General features: G+C 33.9%; 1 protein-coding gene and 2 long non-coding RNA genes across 6 annotated transcripts; 2 read left to right on the top strand and 1 right to left on the bottom strand.

The window, feature by feature from the left end:
* Positions 1-146: 146 nt before the first annotated feature.
* On the top strand, positions 147-2349 carry LOC147405380 (uncharacterized). Its single transcript, XR_015175917.1, has 3 exons — positions 147-604; positions 731-868; positions 1977-2349. It is a non-coding gene; the product is annotated as an uncharacterized LOC147405380 (long non-coding RNA).
* A 5787-nt stretch (positions 2350-8136) lies between these two features.
* Positions 8137-13830, top strand: LOC147405379 (uncharacterized). 4 transcript variants are annotated; one of them, XR_015175912.1, is made up of 7 exons: positions 8143-8760; positions 9910-10005; positions 10708-10827; positions 10965-11050; positions 11492-11547; positions 12549-12743; positions 13396-13830. It is a non-coding gene; the product is annotated as an uncharacterized LOC147405379 (long non-coding RNA). The 4 variants fall into 4 exon arrangements; XR_015175913.1 differs by having other exon boundaries at positions 8144-8760; positions 9921-10005; XR_015175914.1 differs by lacking the exon at positions 9910-10005 and having other exon boundaries at positions 8137-8760; positions 12030-12743.
* Positions 13831-15798: 1968 nt separating this feature from the next.
* LOC147405378 (putative diphthine methyl ester synthase) lies at positions 15799-18221 on the bottom strand. Its single transcript, XM_086432691.1, has 5 exons — positions 18165-18221; positions 17859-18031; positions 17274-17503; positions 16235-16274; positions 15799-16144 (listed from the first exon to the last, which is right to left on the bottom strand). Exons 3-5 carry the CDS (start codon positions 17422-17424, stop codon positions 15949-15951), a joined length of 387 nt encoding a protein of 128 aa, XP_086288817.1. The 5' UTR covers positions 17425-17503; positions 17859-18031; positions 18165-18221; the 3' UTR covers positions 15799-15948.
* Between the last annotated feature and the right edge of the window lie 4062 nt (positions 18222-22283).

Here is a 22283-nt window from a genome sequence, read left to right as displayed (position 1 = left end):
CTTAGTTCAAATCTTTATCTCTGCATCTCTATTGCAAGCTTTACAAACGATCATCAAGTGCCCATCTATTTCCTATCATTTGGTAGGAACCAAGAAGATTCAACAAGATTTGGCTAAGCCAAATGTTCTTGAAAGGTAACACATTCACCTTTTATAATAGGTCAGCTTTTCCAGCTCTTATGTTTTTTAAAATCATTTATAAATCTTTTAATAGGAGTGGTGTATTTGGCTTCTAGTCCTACCAATTAAGTCCCTTGAATGTAAAAGAACTTAAAAGAAACTATAACTATTTTTTGTCACAAATATTTTTACATTAAAATTCAGCCAAATCTAGTTGTATAATCAACCATCAAAACCACATCTAGTTTTTAATAAACAAATAAGTTCTTTCTTTCTTTCTTTCTTTATTTCTTTCTTTGTTTTTGTGAACAAGTTTGCTGAGAGAAAACAATCAGAACATGCAGATTCATCGAGAATGAGGACGATGTTATGAAGCTATGGGAGTGCTTTGCAGAGCTGTGGAGTTAGGACAATTTAGATGTCATGAAAAAGGTCATCGAAAGACCCGAATTATTAGTTCTAAAACCCCAACGAGAAGGAAGAGGTCTAATTCTCTCAAAACTTATTGTGCCTTTATTGTTGCTATGACTATGATTGGTCATCATTTAGTTCTCTAAACTCATTCTTCCTTTACTTAAGTTGATAATGATTGGTCATCATTTAACTTTAGGGAACAACATCTATGGAGGCAATGTGAGGGAAACCATACAGAAATGGCAAAAGGAGGGGAGTGAGGAACTTGCTACTTATTTCCTCATGCAAAGGATTTTTCCTAATGTTTCTCCTGCATTTTTGGTCCAAGAAAGAGGTGCTCTATAGAATTTGTCACTAGATGTATTTTTAAATGATTAATTGGAGCATGATAGCACGTCTGGGTCTCTATTTTAGTTAAAGTATTAGAACGTTGATCAATATTATGGATGTGTCATGACTATTTTTAAACATGATATCAGCATATGTGGCACAAATGCTGGGGATTAGGATCAGAGTATTAAACCTATCAGTTATGTTGCATTTCATTGGACGGTTTAAAAAAAAAAAAAGTAGCTCACTAATTGATGCGTCCAACATTTTCATGTGCATCTCACTTGTCATCTTGTGTTTTGTAGACAATCAATCATTCTTGTATGTGATGTCCTAGCTAAATTTTTTCACCTATTAGAAAAGTCTAGGTGCAGAGTGAATTAAATAAGGTGGATAAATTTGGAAATAAATTTAATTGACGAGAAAAAGTAGAGTTGGGTTCAGAGATATTCTTTAGACATTTGATCAATAGTATTGAAGTTGGGTAAGTGATCCAAAGACTTATAGATCTCATTCCAAGAAAAAGTCATAGTTGAAGGAAAGTAAGGCATAGCTCGTTGCATAGTGTGCCACGCACCCTCTCATGTGTTTTTTCTTCCTCTTCCTCTGCATTTTTTCCCGAATTTCTGACAATGCAGGCTGCATTATTTAAGTTTTGATTACAATTTCTTTCTTACAAAGAATTTCTCATTGATCATCTCTTGAACCATTCCCTTTTAATATTGGTTTTCCAATTTATAGGAACAAGGATAAGGTTACCATTATTTTAAGTGCTTGCTGGTATAATTGCAAGGTCTTTCTCGGATGCCCAAGTCTGTATTGCATCTTGTGTGGATTTCTATTCAAGTATTGAGATGACACAAACTCATTTAAAGCTGTCCAAAAGCCTGGGGAGTTTGTGATCACACAAACTCATTTAACATTATAAAAATCTTCAGCTTTAAAGCTTCCTAATAGTGCTATTGTTTATCTATCAGGAATACATGGCGCTTAATGATATAGATGCTCTAGTTGAAAGCTTCAAGAAAGCATTAAAACAATCCATTATTTTATTTTCTTTACCAGATGCAATCGTCTCTCCTTCTAACTTTGGTTGAAAATGGGATTTGCAGACTTTGGCGATAAAAAAAAGCAAGTGTGTCAATGGGTTAGAGACGTGGAAAATGAGATTTTCTTGTTGGGAGGCAGCCCCTTTTCATGGTTAAATTTTCATCAATAGTTTTGTTCATATGATGTATGCTAATTTTGTGTTTCTCTATCAATTGTATGGTGTAAAAACACCCAACAGATCATGTAATAATCTTTTACCATTTTTTTATTTGGTACTTTCTCAGAATTTATGGATTATATTTAGGAGAATTTCTCATCTGGCAATTCTTCATTGACAATGACAACTGTTTGAATCAAGTAACAATTGTTTGATGTTGGATGCAATTAATACATGATCATGTGTGAGGCTTAAATGCAAGGACCAGCCTACATTTTTATAAATCCAGAATAACAATTTTTTTATATTATAAAATCCAGACAAAACGATAGCTATAAACAGTCGTATTTTGGAACTAAGTCGTTCTTAACTACTGTTAACAACAGTCGTTTTTTCTGACTGTTGACAACAGTCGCTTTTGCCGACTGCTCAAGACAGTCGTTTATTAAAGACGACTCTGTTTAAAACGACTGTTACTGCGATGTTTTCAGCTCTCGTTTTTTCTTTTAAACGACTCTCTTGAGCAGTCGTTTTTGGCCATTTTTGACGTAGTGTTAGCTCATCCGAGTTATCTTATTTATCTTGCGAGAGACAATATAGTTGAGATGCCATGTCTATCTATCTCATTCATGAATGATATCAAGATGACTTGGGCGAGTCATCTATTGAACCAGATCATTAACGAATCCAAATCCAACACCCTTTTTTTATGTGACTGGTCATCGAATATGAAGACCATTTTCACTCTATTAATGGAATATAACTTGTAGGTGGAGCCCTTTGATGATATTTGATTTATCAATAAATTTTAACAATGTTCCCTACAAAATTAGCGATATTAGATTTACTCTTCTACAAAATGCAAGATTAGGTTTAACCTCTTATCAGAAGTCGAAGTTCATTTCTTGTTAACGAATTAACGATTAGATCATGATTTTATTTAATAATTTAAATTTGAAATTTTCATCTTTAATGCATCAACCAAAAAGGGGTGTTGACTTTTGGTCAAGGAGCAAAATAGTAATTAGAAGGTTAAGATTGAAAAAATGAGGGGAAAGAGAAAATAAAAGACAATAAAATTGAAGGGTGAAGAGAGAAGACGATAAAGTGGAACATTATAAAGAAGTGGATAGGATTTTTATCCACTGTAACAATGATAAATGTGGGCCTTACAATTATGTTTTATTAAAATATCATTAAGGTTAAAGGGGGTTAAAAAGGAAAACTAATAATTAGAGGGACATTATTAAAAAAAATGAAGGAGATGAAAGGAAAGACAATAAAATTGAAGGAGTGAAGAAAGAATGCAATTAAATGAGATTCACACAAAAGGGTGAATGAGACATTTCTCTCCCATAACTATAGTTAAGGTAGATCTTATGATTGTGTTTTATTATATAGATTCTCATCATTTAATAAATTTATTACGAAATTTTTGAGAGAGTTGCTATTGGCACCCCAACTTTTACTTATTAAATTCTAGCAAAAATAAAACATTGGTTAAGAATCAATAAAAGTTAGGTGTTGTTTGTTAAACTGAAAAAAAATAAGTGTTAAATAGCATTAAGCGTTGAAACTTATAAGCGTTGAATTTAAGTGCTGAAAAAGTTGTTTGTTTAGATGTTGAATCATATATGTTACACATTGCTGAAGTTGATAAATTTTCTTTGTTACCCTTAAAATCATATTATACATTATTTGCATATTTCAAATGCCTATTTCTTATCAAACATAATAAAATATATTATTTCTTATAAAATTAAAATATAATTCATTTTTAAATAATAAATAATACTCAAATATTCAATTTATAAATAATAATTTCTATTTATAAAAGCCCACAAATTTCAAATTAAAAATAGTAATGTCATACAAGTCACCAAAATTTTAAATCAACATTAAAATAACTTAATTTTGGATGAATAATTTTCGATAGAAATAAAGGATGTGTAATTATAAAAGCACCTTATGAATTAATAAGGGCAACCTACACCATAGCCAATTTTTTTTTTATATGGGTTAAAATTTTTGGAATAAACACATTTTTAGTGAGGATGGTCTAGAGATCATTCTCACAAAAAATCAGTCTATTTTGAAACTTCTAATTCGTCAAAAATATATATATATATATTTTAAAGATGATTTACGATTCTTGAACTTGTTTTGATAGGGTTAGAAGTTTCAGGATGTGCTAATTTTTTGTGCGGATGATCTCCTCATTGTAGAGATCATCCTCATCAAAAATCAACTAATTCCAAAACTTTTAACCGATATAAGACAAAATAATTTAGCCATGGTGTAGATTTATTCAGTTGTGGGGATTTTATATACTAATGAGGAGATCATCCTCACCAAAAATCAACTCATTCCAAAACTTTTAACTCATATAAGACAAAATAATTTAGCCATGGTGTGGGTTTATTAATTTGTGGGGTGCTTATATACTTATTCATGGGATATAATAAGGGCATACTTGTCCATGCTCAGAAAATGAAGGACATACTTGAGCAAAGTGCTTACCGCTTCAGCACTTTTTTTCAGCATCAAAATAGTACTGAATTTTTTTCACTTATTTTCAGCAATAAACTCTGAAAATATAGAGTAAACAAACGCGCTATTTTGACAAAAAGTGCTGAATTTAATTTTTTTCAATAATAAACACTGAAAAATAACGCAAACAAACACTGCCTTAGTGTGCCAATAGAAATTCTCTCTATTTTTTGTTTAGATATCTATTTGTTACATTAAGGATTTTACGTGAGCCTAATCCAAATTGCAAACAACTGTTGAAATTGTTTGTCTGTGCTGCATAGGGTCACAATATTTATTTCCCAACTAACTACCACATCAATGATAATTGACAAAATTACCCTTTAATGAAGGGTTTTGTTAACAAGTGCCCAAAAGGCACATTTTAAAATACATTGAATACACCTCCAAACTTTATTTTCTTATAAAAAATCTCCTATTTTTTTCTATAAAAAAAAAAAAAAAATTTATTTTCAATTTGTACTCAATGCATCTTAATCCGTCCCTTAGAAATTAAAGGAAAAAAAAAAAAGCTTTTTCTAAAGACAATTTTAGTAGGAAAATAAAGTTTGGAGGCGTTTAATGCATCTTATCATGTGCCCTTAAGGCACGCAGTGGCAAAAAGATCTGTTAATTAATATAAAGAGATTTTCAAAGCCATCCTAAAAAAGGAAACTTTGGCTGATGGTCGAATACCAGGCAAATATTCTACACTGCTTGATCTATAATATTTAACATTATTCAAAATACCATTACTAAGCAAGATCATGATGGGCCATCTATGCTGTTTGATTGGTAATTCATTCTAAAGAAATTATGCAGATCTAAACGTTGGAGAGTAAATCAAGCTACCAACAGTCTTTTAAGTAATAATGTGTGGAGTATGTTAAAATGATAGGAAACAAATTATTGTATATTATTCGGTTTTCTCAACAAAATCACAAAATCTATGCACCCAGTGTGCATCCGACACCTCAACACGTCATGTTAGCAACCAATCCAAGAGATTGATGCCTATATATAATATATCCTCATTAAAATTTCCTTGGATTCTGGCTTATATGGCATTTGTTGAGGTGTTGGATGACGGTTTCAATCCTCCACGTACCCTGGGTGCATACGATCTAGACTCTTCTATAAATTTTAAATGATGGTGATCCAATCAATGGATAGAGTCTATTCAACAGTTAGTTCTCAACTATAAATCCAATTGTTTACGAGGATTGAATTTTATTTATTAAAGATTAGAAGAATTTGTACATAAGTGAAGACTATAAATGTGAATAAAAATTCAATAGAGCATTTGAACATTACAAATTTGTTAATTGTCATCAATCCAACACCGTTTTTTGCGCTACTAGACATTGAATAGGAATTAAGTAAATAAAGACCATTTTCACTCTATCCGTGGAGCAAGCATCTTCGTCGTGGGTGACTTTGATGCTACTTTATTTTTCGATAAATTTTAGTAATGCCACGATGCGTGAAATTTGTTATATTAGATTTACTCTCTAACCATAAGTCCTAGTCCTTTTTGATGAATTAACAATGAGATTTTGATTTTGTTTAAATTGTTATTTAATAATTTACGTTTTAAGATTTCATCTTTAATTTATCAATCAAAAAAGAAATTGAGTTTTGGTTAAGGGGGATAAACCTAATTAAATCTAATATCGCAATTTTTCCAATTCGTTAGAATATTTTCCCTAACAATCTTCATGGATTGATGAGGCTTTTAGTTGGGTCCAAATCATAGTACATTTTGGCTTGCAATTATAGGTACATCAACGCCATCTACTTTAGTTCACTTTGAAATACAATTTTTTAATGTTATTTTCATCATTTAATTATAAAGAAACATTTTTGAGAGATTCTATTGCACACCTACTTTTACGGAAAACACACTGATCCTTATGAAATTAATACGATTGGTGTAATATAAATAAAAGTTGGTGTGTTAATAGCTCTCATATTTTTAAATTTTTTTAAAAATGGGAATTTAGAGAGGAGCATGTCCTCTGTAGCGCCATGTCCTTGTAGCACTGTTTCCAAAGTCCTGAGAATGTCATTTTTTATAAATAAAAAAAATAACACAACAGCCCTCTTGTATTAATGGCTTATATCTGATTTAATTATAAAAAAAATATATATATATATTTTTTTTTCTAGATGATCCATTGTTTAAAAAATGGATGGTCACATAACATCAAATTTTAAACGGTGGTGGTTATCTTGTTTTTACTAACATGTTGCCGTGGCGCTTTTCTAATCGTTGAATAACGCTAGAAAGAGCTATAATTGGGGGCTGTTTTTTGAGGACTTTCTTTACAATTGGGAGGGGATTCATTGTATTTCTCGTGAGTAGTTCCTTATGTAAGGTTCTGCTAGGTTGGTCATCTCGACCGGTCTAGCCTTATTTTCATGAATATAATGATACTTATCAAAAAAAAAAAAAAGAAAGAACTATAAGGATAGGCCGCTACAAAGGATTTTCTCCCAATTAGGGAAGGGTAAACATGTATGTGGGCCTTGGGCGATGTTATCTTGAATCTACGTGGAACACAGTTATATAGACACATGTAGGGCCAACAATCAATATTTCCCAAGCCCACCAACTACCATTTCAAATGTAATTGAAAAAAGGATAATGCTGAAGTAACATTAAAATGTACATTTCAATGTTACTCCAACACGACTTTTGAAAAAATTACCCTTTAATAAAAGGATAATTCTGAAGTAACATTGAGGGGTATTGAGATCTCGATGAAAAGCATCTATAACTCCTATGCACTTTCACATCAAAAATGTCCCACATGATCTCTCTCGCAAGACTCTTAATAAAAACCTAAAGATACACTAAATAAAAAGATTTGTTAATTAATACATAGAGAATTCCAAAGCCATCCGAAAAAGGTAAAAAAAAAAAAAAATACCCTTCTATAAAAGGAAACTTCAGCGCATACACATCACCAAATAGATTTGTTAATTAACACAAAGAGATTTCCAAATATCCTAAAAAGAAAACTATGGGGCATAGTTGATTTAAGGGTCACCAAGCAATTATTCTACAGAGCATTATCTATTATATTTAAGAGTCATGCGGAAGTAACCTTGAAATGTACATCGTGTGAGACATTTTTGAAGTGGATGTGTGTCAGAACCAGAGATGCTTTCATCAAGATTTCGATCGTATCTTGATGAAAAGTATCTATATCGAAATCTTGATGAAAGCATCTCTAGCCACTACTAGAAAAGAGATCTATACCGACGGTTAGATCCGTTGCTAAATCCTCCTAAATCTGTCGCAGAATCTTTTATCGACGGATAGATTTTTCGTCGGCACTCGTCGGAGATAGTCGTGTCGGTATTTGTTTTAGCGACGACGCAATAAATTTCCTGTCGGTATATCCCTTATTTTCTGGAAATTTTTTTTTTCAGAAATTGGGTTTTCATTAGTATTTACACCTTTTACCGACAGTATATTTGCCGTCGCTATATCTTATACCCACTACGTGAAAATCCCAAATTTGTATAAAAAAATTTGTTGGGCCTGGCCCGTCGAATTTTAAAGTCCAAAACACCACGGCCTGTGGACCACGTTTTCATGTTTGGTCGATCACTCTCACTGTTTCTCTCTTCTCTCTGCTTCTCTCTCTCGCTGTTTCTCTGCAATTAAGAAAAAAACTTGGATATCTCAAGGTAGAATTAGTAAAGAAACGAAGGAAATGTTGTGTTGGAAACTCACAGTAAAGAATCGTATAATATCTCTCACAGTCATCGATTGATTGACTTCTCACAGTCTCTCTCTCTCGGTCGACCTCGCGCGCTCTCTCTCTCTCTCTCTCGATCTATCGACCTCTCCATCACTTTCTCACAGTCGCTCTCTCAATCGATCGACCTCACTTTTTCACTCTTTCTCTCTCTCTCTCTCTCGATCGACCTCTCCATCGATTGATTGACCTCTCCATTTCTCTCTCAGTCTCTTTCTCAATCGATCTCTCTTTTGATCTGTCTCACACGATAGATCTCATCTCCCACTGTATTTGATCGAACGATCTCGATCTAGATCTGATCCTCATGATCAGATTGGTCACAAAGGCACTCTCACCTGTTGCATCACCTCATGTGACAAGCGAGGAATCATTGTGACTTCGGGCTAGGTAATCTCTCTTTTCTTTATATAAACTGTATTAAGATTTTTTATCCAATATCTTTAGATTTGTATTGAAGATTTAGGTTTTTTATCCGATATATTTCGTATCAATCTCGATACCGATAGATTCCTATATTTTGAAGCATGTAATTTGATGCTTCTAGATAATGTCTGAATGTGGAGATGAGTAAAATTTTTTTGCTTCTAGATAAAGATCTTATGCAATTGTAGAGGAAATCACAATGTCATTGTCTTTTGTATTTATAGTCTGTTTCCAAGAAGGTTTCAAACCAATTGGTACCTTGAACAGCTCTTTGTATGAGCAATCAGTTGCTTTTTTGTTGATGGATGACTGTATAACATTTGATGAGCCTTTGTTAGAGCTTCTTTATCTTTTGAGCCTCTAGAAAATTTACTAGTCTTATTTTGTTTAATTGCATCATCAAAAATTTGTTTTGATTCAGGTGAAAATTTCTATGAAAAAGCACAACTAGTTTGTGTAAAATTATTGGTATTCATCTCATTATTGTTAGAATTTAGAATGGTTAGATATCCAAATTAGTTGGACAAGTGAATAGTGTTGGTGTGATACCAGAGAAAAAGGGAGAAATAGGACGATGGGGCAAATCATTGATAGGTTTGTCCCACTTGGTACCTGAAATTGACCCAATCAGATGGTCCTAATCATCAGTTGTATCAACTTTGCATGCACGTGATGCGTACCAGACAGATGTATGTGTACCTCAGGATTTCACAATAAGTGATGGTCCCCAAGTAAAAATCCTGAAGAGCATTTTTTACCTGACCAACAATTAAGCTTAGGGGGTCTGAGATCTTGTCTGAGATGATGAGTCCTCTGTATGCAATGTCACGTACACCTTTGAACAGTTGGTAGGCTGAGTAAAGAGAAGCCAAAATATCTACAATGAAACAGTTCCTGTTTCAAAACATAGAAGTAAAAAAAAAAACTTCTTTTTGATACAGAAGAGAGTTTTCTTGTTGGTAGCAGTAATATAATTAACATATTAGATGGGAAAAGTGCTCATAAACAGCTATATAATGATCCAGTGAAACCTTAATTTTCATCAAATTTATCTCATAAAGAAATGGAGTGTAAAATTGATTTCCAAGTTGCTTACAAAGCTTATTTTGAAAGATGTCTTGTAGACTTGTTGGGTTCAATTATATCTACATGCATATGACGTTTCTGAGGAGCTCTACTGCTATAGACCTGCTTCCTCTTTACAATCTGGTTAGTTTGGACTTTGGTACACAAAATTTCTGTTGTAAGGGAGGCCTTTATACTTTCTGTAATCTTCATGCAGATCTTTTCTTGATTTTTCTTTTTTAATAGAATTATTACAATTTTATACAAAATGATCCTGAACATCTGAAAATTCAGATCAATTTAAGTCTCCACTTCTCAGTTTCTAGTTCATAGCCTTATAAGTTTTAGTTCACAACAGAATTGATGTACTTCAATGTGTGTTTCAAATGTTGATTAGCATTTCAAATTTTCATATTGACTTTAGGATGGATTGTCCACTATCCAGACATTTGCTCATGATCCAAGTAAATAAAAAAAATTTAGCTTGGATATGATTAATAGAAAAAAGACTTCTGTCTACTTCTTATATTTTAGCTTGCTTGTTGTTTTGTGAAAGTAGGGGTTTGCTTTTTGGTAAAAGTAGAAGAGTTATGATGGTCATTAAAACCAACTGATTAGAGTTTGCACAATAGATTGCAATAAGGGAATTAAGGGAAAAACAAAGATTGACAATTCATGTGCATTTAGAAGAAATTCCCAACTATGAGGCGGCCTTTAAAGTAATTTGGAATTCCCTATTGCATGATCTTTAAAGTAATTTTCTCTTAAATTCTTATACATGGCAGATTTCTATTTTTAGTACTAATGATTCCTTTCCTTTTCTTTTCAATTGTCTGGGTTCTTCAGAACAATGGTTTACTAATTATGAGACAAGGGGCCGAAGGAAGCAAAGAGATTGGAAGCTTCCTTGGTTGGGCAATGGCAACTATTTACTAGAGAGGATGGCTTCCACAGATTTACTTAAATGTGAGGCTTACATTTTTTAGTCTTCCACCAATAAAGTTGCAATTTTGTATACTAATTGTCATTTATAAAACATATGATTGAATATAACTTGATGTGTTTTTTTACATTTCTGATATTGAATTATGTTTATTTTGCAGCCACTGATATATGGTATGGGGCCCACTCTTACTGGCATGGCGATGATGCCAATGCTTTTGCCTGATGGACGGATCGGATATGTCCTGTAAGCACATAGATTTTCATTTTATTTTTGGATGTCTATTTATACAATTTATCACATCTTATGCCTTTGCCTCACTCACTCCACATGGGAGAAAGGCATGTATTCAATGTTTCCATGGTCTAATCCAGTGACACATGGTTCAATGTTTTCTGATAAATGTTTCTTACAATCCATAAAATATCTATTATATACAGTTACCTCCATTTCTGCAAGCTGAAATCATATCATGTCTAGAATGCAACAGGTTTGAGTGTCCAAGAACACCTTCATGTGTTGTGTTTTAAAACTTGGATCATGGTTCAACTGAAATTTTTTTCTATGTAAGGTGTTTCCATGGGACAATCGACTTCTAATGTAGAGTGTAGACACATGTTTACTTCCATTCCTAGTGTCTGTACCAACATAAATAGACTTATTGACATTTTTCTTTTTCTTTGGCAGCTTGATGTAGACATTGCCACACACATACATGTTAAGGATGATGGACCCAAGAGAAGGTTTGCAACTTCACATGATAATATTGCTATAGTTCTATAAGATTAATTTTGACAAAAAATATTTTCATGGACTATTAATAGGTTTTGTTCTTCTTAATGAATTGAGTTTTGCAAATAAGGACAAGGCTGTGAAAACTTGGATTTGATTTGGGAAGGATGTTTTCATTTTCAACTTGATAAGCTTAGTTACCCTGCCGAGCTTGTGAAAATCAGTTTAGACCACCTTTTAACTAGTGCAGGTGGTGTTCAAACATTAACTAGTGCTTGACAATATCAACATCTTATATTTGGACTCCAGTTTTTGGTTCTCATATGGATAACATTTTGCACAAACATTAACTAGTCCTTCAGTATCACATTGAAGTCATTTGTGTAGTTCTGATAATAGTTCCCTTTATACACTTAAGGGGGTGTTTGGTGCAAGAAATGAAAGCATATGGAAAGGTATGCCTTTTTTTTGGATGTCTTCTGTTTCTCTGCAGGTGGAGCAGTGGACAAGGAAATGTGCATTCACAATGCTTGGCCTTTAAGAGGCCTTAACTTCATCAATAGCTGAGATTGAAAACAAGTTCTTTAAGAAATGCACAGTATAATGCATGCAGGAAAAACGATATGTAAATAAAACAACACATTTTCCACTTACCATGAATACGGAGACAGAGTTTCTTGAACACCTCTTATTTCCTTGCTATCAAACACCTTCCAAATTACTAATCTATTGAGCTTTCGGCCATTTTCTCAGTAACTTAATTCAACCTTCATTTTGTATTTCTTATTTTCAGCTTCTTCGTCTCTCTCTCTCTCTCTCTCTCTCTGTCTCTCTCTCTCTCTCTCTCTCTCTCTCTCTCTCGATCTCTCAATTGAGCAGTTCTTGATTTCTATTATGATGTTTCATTCCTGTTACTGGAGAAATTTCAGTCTCTATGGGCATTCTTCACCAATGAAGAGAAGACATTTCATTCTCTAACTTGATTTGTTGCTTCTCCAATGTCATTTTTCAGGTACTAGAGTCATTCTTGGCACCAGGTTCAGAACTATGGATGTCTAATGAGGTTCCAGAAAAAGAAAGAGAGAAGAAGTAAATTGATCGTGGACTTGATCTTTTGGGATTAGAGAACATAAGGCTTGTCCATAGAGAGGGAAATGATGTTATTCGATGGCATTGAGAGAGTCTTCCTTTGGAGACATTTGATTCTGTGAGTGTCCATCATCTCTTCCTGAGGACAATAATGAAGTTAGTTTCTTCTCCATTACTATATCTATCTTTCTATTGTGTGCTTAAGGGTGTTCTGTCACTATACTCTTTGGCTTCTTGAATTGTTTAAGAAAATGAGTTTGTAGTAGGATATCTCATCTCGAGTGAAATATGTTTCATGTGGTGCTGGATCCTGTGCTTGTAATAGATGCAAGTACAAATATGTGGCATGGATTCTTCTAAATGAGATTGCTCTTGTTGGAGTCTGACTTTCCACAGATTCTGGTGCAACACTTCCAGATTTTCTTCTTTTCCCCCTTTTATTTAGTTCTTGTTATGTTGAAACTTCAAATTTCAATTTTATATTTGGATTAGCGGAGTGTGTGAGCTGCAGACTATAGTCCCTGAAGGTTATCAACTCCTAAACTTGAACTAGCTGATTTATTAAATGCATACACTTGCAAATAACCTGAGTCAGTCCTTTAGATACAACATGTATGAAAATGATGATGCTTTAATACCACATACACTTGAACTAGCTGATTTATTAAATGCATTCATTTGATTTAATAAATGTGTAGCTTATGTATTATTGTTCTGTGGAGGTAATAAAAAACTCAGAAAAATTGAAGAGTTTTATTTCTATTTTGCAGGATATTGTGCTTATCTTGATGTAGAGAATGCGGGACACATTTTTTGGGGAAATGTCTATAACTCAGGAGTGATAGCGTAAACTTGTTTTTTGATGGGTATGTGAATGCATCTACCATCATACAGGTGTTCATCAAGCAATGGATGAAGGGGTAAAATCTGTACATGTTTATAATGTGGCAATGGATGCTCTAAAAGAGGCTGCGAAGAAGGTCAGAGCTGCAAAGAAGCAATCAACAAGTGCATGTCAGTGAAGGAAATCAATTGGGCCACCAAATTTATTTTCTTTTCTTACTCAGATTTTGTTCTTTAGTTATCTCTTCTTTTTTTCTTTGATTTAATGTAAAGCTGGGTCTATTTCAATTTCAAAATATTAATTCATGAATATTGATTCAATTTTCTCTTCTTTGTTCTTCAGTCAATATGGATGCTCATCATATTCTTGTTCTATGATTTTTCATTTGTTTTTTATTTTTCTGATTTTTTTTTATTATTTTGTTCACTGTGATTGGTGAATTAGAGGACCGTGTTATTATTTGTTAAACCTCCAAATTCGATGGTCATAATCTATGGAATTTTTTTTTTTTTTTTTAAAGCCCATTCTCTAATAATTTGATAGTCCAAGGCCGTCAAAAAAAAAATTCTACAAGAGAATATTTGACGGGCAAATTTGATGGGAGGGTCCGTCAAATTTTGAGAAAATTGACGGGCTAAGACCGTCAAATATGGGCTTTTTTCACATAGTGACCGACAGACTTTTTAAGTCCATCAGTATATGCTATTTTGTTATAAAAAAAAATTTACAAAAGCCAACCCAACCCAGCCCATCTCATCCCATGCATCAATAAGCCTTCCTGCAGCATATGCACCAATTATTGTATTTCCTGCAATTAAAATTGATGCACACCTCCACACAGTAAACGAAATGAAAATGTTTTAATTCAGACCCGAACAAGCAAATAAAGGTGAACCATAAATCCTTTGCAACGTTAAAATGAAGAACGTAATGGCTATTTCCCCGATATATCAATCTGATGCTCACTACACATAAAGCTTTAAAAAGTGGACATCCAGGGTGAAGTATCAGAGACCTTTACAGGGGGACAAAGTGGACAACACATGCATATCAATCTACGTCACAAAGCATATCAAAAGACTAATTCTTCTGTTAAGTATAGTCATAAGCTAGGAGTTATCTAACACAATGAAGTAGGTACCTGAATTTTAGGAATTAATTCATTTAATTCTGTGCACATAACAATCCTAAATCAATATCGGTCTAAACTTGAACTCATAGAATAATAAATGAAGTAATTGGTGCCCAAGATTTTGGCCATGGCCCTTCGCAAAATCAGTTGAAATCAGGGACAGAGCTAGTAAGGAGACATTGGGGGCAATTGCCCCCACTCAACTTTTTTAGGCATTTTTGATATGCTTGAATTTATGCTTAAATTCAAGATACTCTGCATTTTGAATTAATGGTATGCCCCGTTTGACCCTATTGCCCCCACTCCTCTTCTCATCTCCCTCCAATTAATTATAAGTTTGCCATCACTATATAAGTGGGCTTCTTATTTTTCTGAGGGTAGTGTGAACCTAAATGTCTCACGTCCAACGTAACAAATATCATTTGAGTTTCCACAGAGGCCATCACATTCATTTGCATCAAATAGGATGGACACTAAACCTAATCACAGAGATTTCTTGATGACTCAAAAAAAGATTCATTTGCGTATTGATTTAGGATTGTTATGAGTTCAGGTTTAGGATTGTTATGTGCACGAATTTTTCGATATTGATTCTGTGGGAGTGATAAAGGTTGGTTGTCAATGTCCCAGTTTTATCTGTGCAAATGCAGCTAGCAGAACCCATGGCCTCACAAACTGAGAGACGCCTAACGAGTGCTTGATAATGAAATCCTCCACTCGAGTAAATCCATATCCAACAAAAGAATACGGTGATATTTAAAGAAGATCATCTTAAAATGTAGAAAAACCAAGAAATGACAACAACAGAGTGCTCGTGTCAGGATAAGAACACAAGTATGCAAGCAGGGTAGTCATATTAATTGCCCCATAGGAGGTCTCATGAGACATACTTAAAATGCATGATTTATAGATGACAGCATGTGTCATTCTTCAAAATAGAGATAGAGTAACACATGTTTGATGAGTCTAAGGAGGGTCAATTTTGAACAATTATTTTGTTTTTTTTTTTTTTATCCTCTTCTTTTCCTTTCATGTTTCAAGTAAACCCATTCCTCATCTGGCTAGCAACTATGCTGTAGGGAAGGGAACGGGCCCCACTCAATAAGCTAGATTGTTCCTATAGATAGGAGGGGTATTTCCTTTTCCTTTTTATTTCCAAATAGGCCATAATGTTGTGCATTCTCCACATTGTAGTGTCAACAATGGTGCTGGACATGTGTAGATGCATGTCTCAAGTATAGGGAAGCTGAGTCTCATAAACCTCCAAACTCTATTATTAGCACTAGATATCCCCAGACATTAGAACCAATCTACGTGACGATTAAGCTCCAAAAAGATGTCACCACACTAGACCAGCGGAAAAATTACTAGATGTAGAAACTTATGAAAAAATATATCTAGATGTAGAACAAGACAAGCCATATAAGATGGGAAAAGCTTGTGTATCTTACCAGATTCTCCACGTAACTGCTCAACCTCCAAGAGCTGTTCAATGGCAGTATGGATTGTCATATATTTTGGTGCTTCATACTGCTTTCTTCCCCTGGAAAATTTTAAGAGGCACAAACCACACAACAGATAAGTCCATGCAGTTTGTAATGTTTTGCAAGAAAGAGAAGTTTTAGATATCTACCTGCACAAAGATTCCAGTGAGGGTTCCTTCACACGTATATCTGCAGTTTTACAATCTAAGGTTAGTTTTTCTAGGATTAAAAAACAACATCATCAAGAAGCAAGTCCTAAATTTCTCACAAAAACAAAATAACCTACAAGAATTTTTTAGCAAGGTTTTTATATCAAAAAAGAACACACAAGTTTTGCGCCCAATGCCATGCATATGAATACCCCCACTTATAAATTGATCCATGCAGTTCAACTAGGGGGTCACCACTTGGGTGGGTAATAGTCTGATAGCATATTGGACAATCTTAAGTGTGCAATGGTAATGTCAGTAATTGGAGATTACACAATTCAAACAATTATGAATTCAACTAAAAAAAAGGCATGGATAAAATTCAGACAATTAGTCAAGAATGATTACCAATTACTAAAATTCAGTTTTGATTTATAGTTCAAGGAGTGAAGCTTCTTTCATTTTGTTTGGTCAATAACTAAAAATCCGAACTCTAGGTGAGTAAGAATCACATCTTTCATTGACTAGAAAGTTAGAAACTCTATTCATAAATCCGTCATGATTTCAAAATCTAATGAAACAACCGATTCAATATAAATATATAATTGGCTTAATTCATACAGTTAAAACCATTCTTCTCTTAGCCTGTCAAAATTTGTAGTTCATTTTGCTCCCAAGCGGATGGTTGAGACAGTTGATTAATATGATTTTGGGCTACCGATAAAAAAAATGATTTTGGGCTATGGACCATCCAAGAGGCTGTACCACTAATTGAACCGTCCAATTGATGTACGGATGGACCACACATACATTGTAGCATCAAGGACAGAAAGTTCTTGCCTTCATCATGGAAGAGAAGTCCATTTCTAGCCGTTTTGTAAAATAACAGAGAGATTATAACAACAATTCATGATCAAATTGATAGCCAATGTGAGGCTGCGACTTGCAACAAGTAAAGAGCTATAGAGAAACCAGAGCTTTAAACTTCAAGAAACAATAGGCTAAATCCACAATGGATTTAAGTGCAGTAGAACCTCACCCAACAAGCAAAGAGTATGCAATCCGAGTATGCGATTTCTCTGAATCTTCTCGTAGAAACTATCAGGCCTCCATGTGTCGGTGAAAAATGGTATAGAAATTGTCTCACCGTAGCGGTAGAGTTGCAAACCACAAACCCCAACTGCATTCATTACTGATGCATTGTGTATCACTTTGACCTCCACACCCAATGTTTTTGCCCGAACAACCAAATCAGAATGTGTTGTAACTCTACATTCCATATGCAAAAGCCAAAAATCAAGAATAAGGAAGAAAATAAAAATAGAGAATAAAGACAGTAGAATTAAAAATGCTGTAATTAATTTCCATATGATTTTGGGATATTGATAATTCCTTAAAAATAATTACACTGCAGACAAGGTACCATTTTTCCAAATTCCCCACTTCCTAGGCCTACCTAAAAAGATGAAGAATCAAATACCCAGTACACATATCACCATATCTTGCAAAGCAATTGAATCAATTTAAATTAACAGCTCCAAACACGTCCCTTCATACCGACAACTCAAGCTATAAATTTAACAAATGGCATTACTAAGTGATGTAATGATAAAAGAAGAAATACCTGGAAGAGGCTCTACAATGCTTTTAGTATGATAAAGAGTATCACCAACACGTGCTTCTTTGGTTGATCGCATGCCACTGACAACATAACCCACTTGTCCAGTCAAAAGCACTCCAATAGGTTTGAGTTCAAGATGCATGATCCCAACATCCAAAATGTCATAACTTTATGGTCTGCTGGAGAAAGCTACCAATTTCAGATAGGTACAATAAAATGGAAAAAAGAAGACAAAAAGGACATAAAATACATTTCAATGAATTTAAAATCTGCAACAAATAAACTCATAGTGATGAATCCATGGCATACCTTCTCCCTCCTCCTTTATCCGGGCTTGGGACCGGCAATGTAAAACGTTAGTTGTACATTGGCGGAGTTAAAAAGGTTTTACTTAATACATCTAGAGTTTAAAAATGTTTTACTTAATACATGCAGAGTTAAAAAAGGTTTTACTTAATACATACAGAGTTATCTAATATAGTCTAAGTATTGTACGAAAATAATACAAAAAAAGTTAAATGTCATGGGAAAGACAAACAAGCATATAGAAAAAGTCTCATAACCCCTGGCTAGGAGGATGGCTGTCTGGAAACATGGTGTGGAAGTATTGCGTTATTTGCTCTTGCACCTGACTCTGGATTTGACTTTGCATTTGATTCTGCATCTCAACAAACCTCTCCTCATGTTCTCTTTTATTTTCCTCTAACGTTTGTTGTAGATTGGTCAACTGAGATTGCAACTCGGCATAACTAGTACGAGATGAGCGAGAAGAGGAGCCAAAAACTGATTTCGGTGTCGGGCCTAGACCATATGTACGCACTCGACCATGCCCATCTGGTCCAAACGCGTCAGTGAATATCTTCTCTCCTATAGGCGTAGAATCTGATCCACCACTTTTTTCATGATCCATTTTCATTTTAGCCTATACAACAAAAATGAACTAATTAGTATGAACTTATTCAAATTTATTTATTTGGCATTATATTAAAATTTATTGAAGATCACATACCATAAGCTTAGCCGACTTAGGATCAGATGGTGACCCATTTTTTTTAGTATGAGTTTTCCTAAAGACTTCAACTCAAGTAGGTAAATTACCCAGTTCTCTACCCTCACCCTTTAGTAACACAAACATAATCATATTAAATATATGTCATAAATCACATTGAATATTAGAAGATAATGAAATAATCAAAATGACTGATATTAGATACGCAACAATTCATGACGATATTGAGCACAACTTTTTGTCCCCCCAACATGTTTGATTACTTGATTTTTCTTATTCTCACTGTTCTTCTTGGATACAACCTACACAAATTTCATAAAATTATAATAATATCATTCATTTTAAGGGTTGTTAATTAACAAATTCTTAATAATTTATACCTGAGCGTCAGGAGTACTCCAATAGTGGACGAGCCAGGCCCAATCGACTTCTGAGACGTCGTTAGGAATGTTGAGCAATCTTTCCTCATCCGTATCGAATGTCGGTAGTTCTGTTTTAAATCATTCTTCCAATCTTTATATTTCATTGACATGGATAGCATTACCCAATCTCTTTTATCATCATCAATCTCAACAAATCTCTAAAAAATAAACATTACAAGAAAAATAATAAGCATATATCATATTGTTAAGGCAAATGTGAAACAATACCTAAAATATAAAGTAATCTACATTTACCTGAACCTCTCGCCACAAGAAATCTTTTGCATGCTCTGGAACCTCAGTCCATGACTTGAATTGCAATGGGGCATGACCAGAGTGTCTCACAACATATCCTAGGAAATGTGTAAAATGACTAGAATTCTTTCCTATTGGCTGACAATAAGCATTCCAATCTACTAACATCTTCTGCCCTATTTTTTGTCAAAAGTTTCCTGCTCCTCGTGTAGGCCCTCTCCTCCTAGTGCTGCTAGAAGTTGTTCAAAGAGTTAAAAAAATATAACAAAACAAAAAATATGTCAATGAAAACTTATTTAGACAAACATTATATTAATAACTTAATAAAACATATCATACCTGTATTACTACTCCCATTTCCACCTCTCATAGATGGTCTAGTTATACTAGATGATGCATCTGAGACTGAATTTGAGCGGTTATTTCTCCCCTCTGTCTGTTGGACCACCTGCTTGGATGATTTTCTACGCAACATATCTAACCAACAATTTCTCATATAATTAAAATCAATATATTCATCAAATGACAGAGTAATTTCATTTTATTAAAACGAACTATTATTATAAAAAAAATAACAATTTATACAATCAATCATATACTAGATGTAATCGTCATCATCATCATTAATGAAGCCTTGATCATCACCAACATATCCTTCGACAAGTACTCCTTGGATATCGTTCATATTCCAAGTGATAATATCATCATTTGTATCGATTGCATTTTGATGCAACCCTGACTCATTATCTTGGAAAGGTTCTGCTACTACATCATCTTCCAACTCCATATTGTATAAGTCTCGTGGTTATGTATTTATTACAACACGCCAATCACAATGGGTGTTGTCTTTTATATAAAAAACTTGTTGTGCTTGATTTGCAAGAATGTATGGTTCGTTGGTGGCTAAGGTCCGTGTAACATTCACACACTTGAAACCATATTCATCTTGCTTGAATCCCTCACGGTTTATGACATCCCACCAATAACATTTGAATAGTATGACTCGATTCCCACCTGGATACTTCAGCTCTAAAACATCATTTAAGATGCCATAGTATCCTACATTACCTGTCACCGAATTAGTGTCCTTAGCGCTTGCAAAACTATGTGTTTCTGCAAAGACAAATACTCCACTATTTTGAATTTTTCTCCGGCTATCTCGTTCTTTGGTGTGAAATCTAAAGTCATTTACAATGAAGTCCTTAAAACAAATCACATTATGAGAAGGACCGAGAGCTAACTGATAGATTTGTTCATTTATGTCTTCACCATTTAATCGCATTTGTGAAACCTATTAAGATCAAAGAATGAAATTAATACATTTAAAACTATATTTAAGTGGGTTAATTTTGATGATATTTATCACATACATGATGTTTAAACCATTCGACGAACTCCTTTACATGTTTTCGCTCCACATCCCTAACACTCATGTGATTATGAGTGTCTTTAATCATCTGTTTGTGTTGTCTGTACAATAAATAATTTCATTGATTAAGGACTACTATCAATTATGAATATAAATAAAAATATTTTGAAATGATTTATCTTATCGAACAAATGGAGCAATTTCATCACAGTTGTTTAGCACGTATAGACGAGCTTGTTCCCACTTACTCCGTTCCAACATTTGTGAGATTGCCTTTCCTATAACACGACAATTTTCTTTGAAAATTGACAATTTTTCACTTGAACCATCATCAACAACATCGTTATTATGCACTGGTCGATTGAACCTCGTTTCAATCCCATGCAAATACCTCGAGCAAAATGTCAACGATTCTTCACAAAGATACCCTTCAGCAATAGAACCTTCTGGATGATTTTTATTACGCACATATGACTTTAGCATGTGCAAGTACCTTTCTATTGGATACATCCACCTATATTGCACTGGTTCGGCCAACTTGGCCTCACCGGCTAAATGAATAGGCAAATACACCATAATATCAAAGAAAGCCGACGGAAATATCATCTCCATTTTACAAAGTGTTAGCGCAATCTGAGATTCAAGGCGTTCTAACTCCCCTATCCTTAGAACCTTACAACATAATTGTCTGAAGAATGTGGACAACTCAATCAAAACCAAACACACATTCCTAGGCAAGATTCCTCTTAGTGCAAGTGGAATAAATTATTGCATTAGAACATGACAATCGTAACTCTTGAGCCCCAATATCTTGCATTGTTTGACTTGAACACACCTTGAGAAATTAGACGAATAACTATCTGGTACTTTTATATCCTTCAAGCATTCACAAAACTTTTTTTATCAACTGAAGATATTGTGTAACATGCAGGTGGTAGTAACAACTTTCCCCCATTCGATATCGAGTGAAGTTCTTTTCTTATACCCATTAATTGCAAATCAAGACGGGCCTTTAAATTGTCTTTTGTTGAACCCTCAATATTCAATAATGTTCCGATCACATTCTCACACACATTCTTTTCAATGTGCATAACATCCAAACTATGACGCAACAAAAGATCTTTCCAATACGGTAAATTGAAAAAAATGCTCTTCTTCTTCCAATTCTTCGATAATTTGCAATCATCCCTTTTTCTTTTCCTCCCAACCTTATCTTTATCTACCTTACCAAATATGATTTGCTCGTAGTCACGTAATTGATTGAACAGATCATCGCCTATCAACGGTTTTGGTGCAACTCCTAACTCATTTCTGTCATTAAAGGACATTTTATTATGTCGAAATTTATGATCAAGTGGTAAAAATCGACGATG

The sequence above is a fragment of the Akebia trifoliata genome, chromosome 3 (genome assembly GCF_017979445.1).
Source record: "Akebia trifoliata isolate Shusen 1 chromosome 3, ASM1797944v1, whole genome shotgun sequence".
In the NCBI taxonomy this organism is placed as follows: Eukaryota; Viridiplantae; Streptophyta; class Magnoliopsida; order Ranunculales; family Lardizabalaceae; genus Akebia; species Akebia trifoliata.
The sequence above is the reverse complement of the archived record's forward strand: the minus strand, read 5'-3'. Positions and strand labels throughout refer to the sequence as shown.

Coding starts and splice junctions, on each gene's coding strand:
- LOC147405378 (XM_086432691.1), bottom strand. CDS start 17,424: ATGAATGCAGTTGGGGTTTGTGGTTTGCAACTCTACCGCTACGGTGAG. Junction 16,275..17,273: donor GCATACTCTTTGCTTGTTGG/GTGAGGTTCTAC, acceptor GTAAAACTGCAG/ATATACGTGTGAAGGAACCC. Junction 16,145..16,234: donor TCACTGGAATCTTTGTGCAG/GTAGATATCTAA, acceptor AAAATTTTCCAG/GGGAAGAAAGCAGTATGAAG.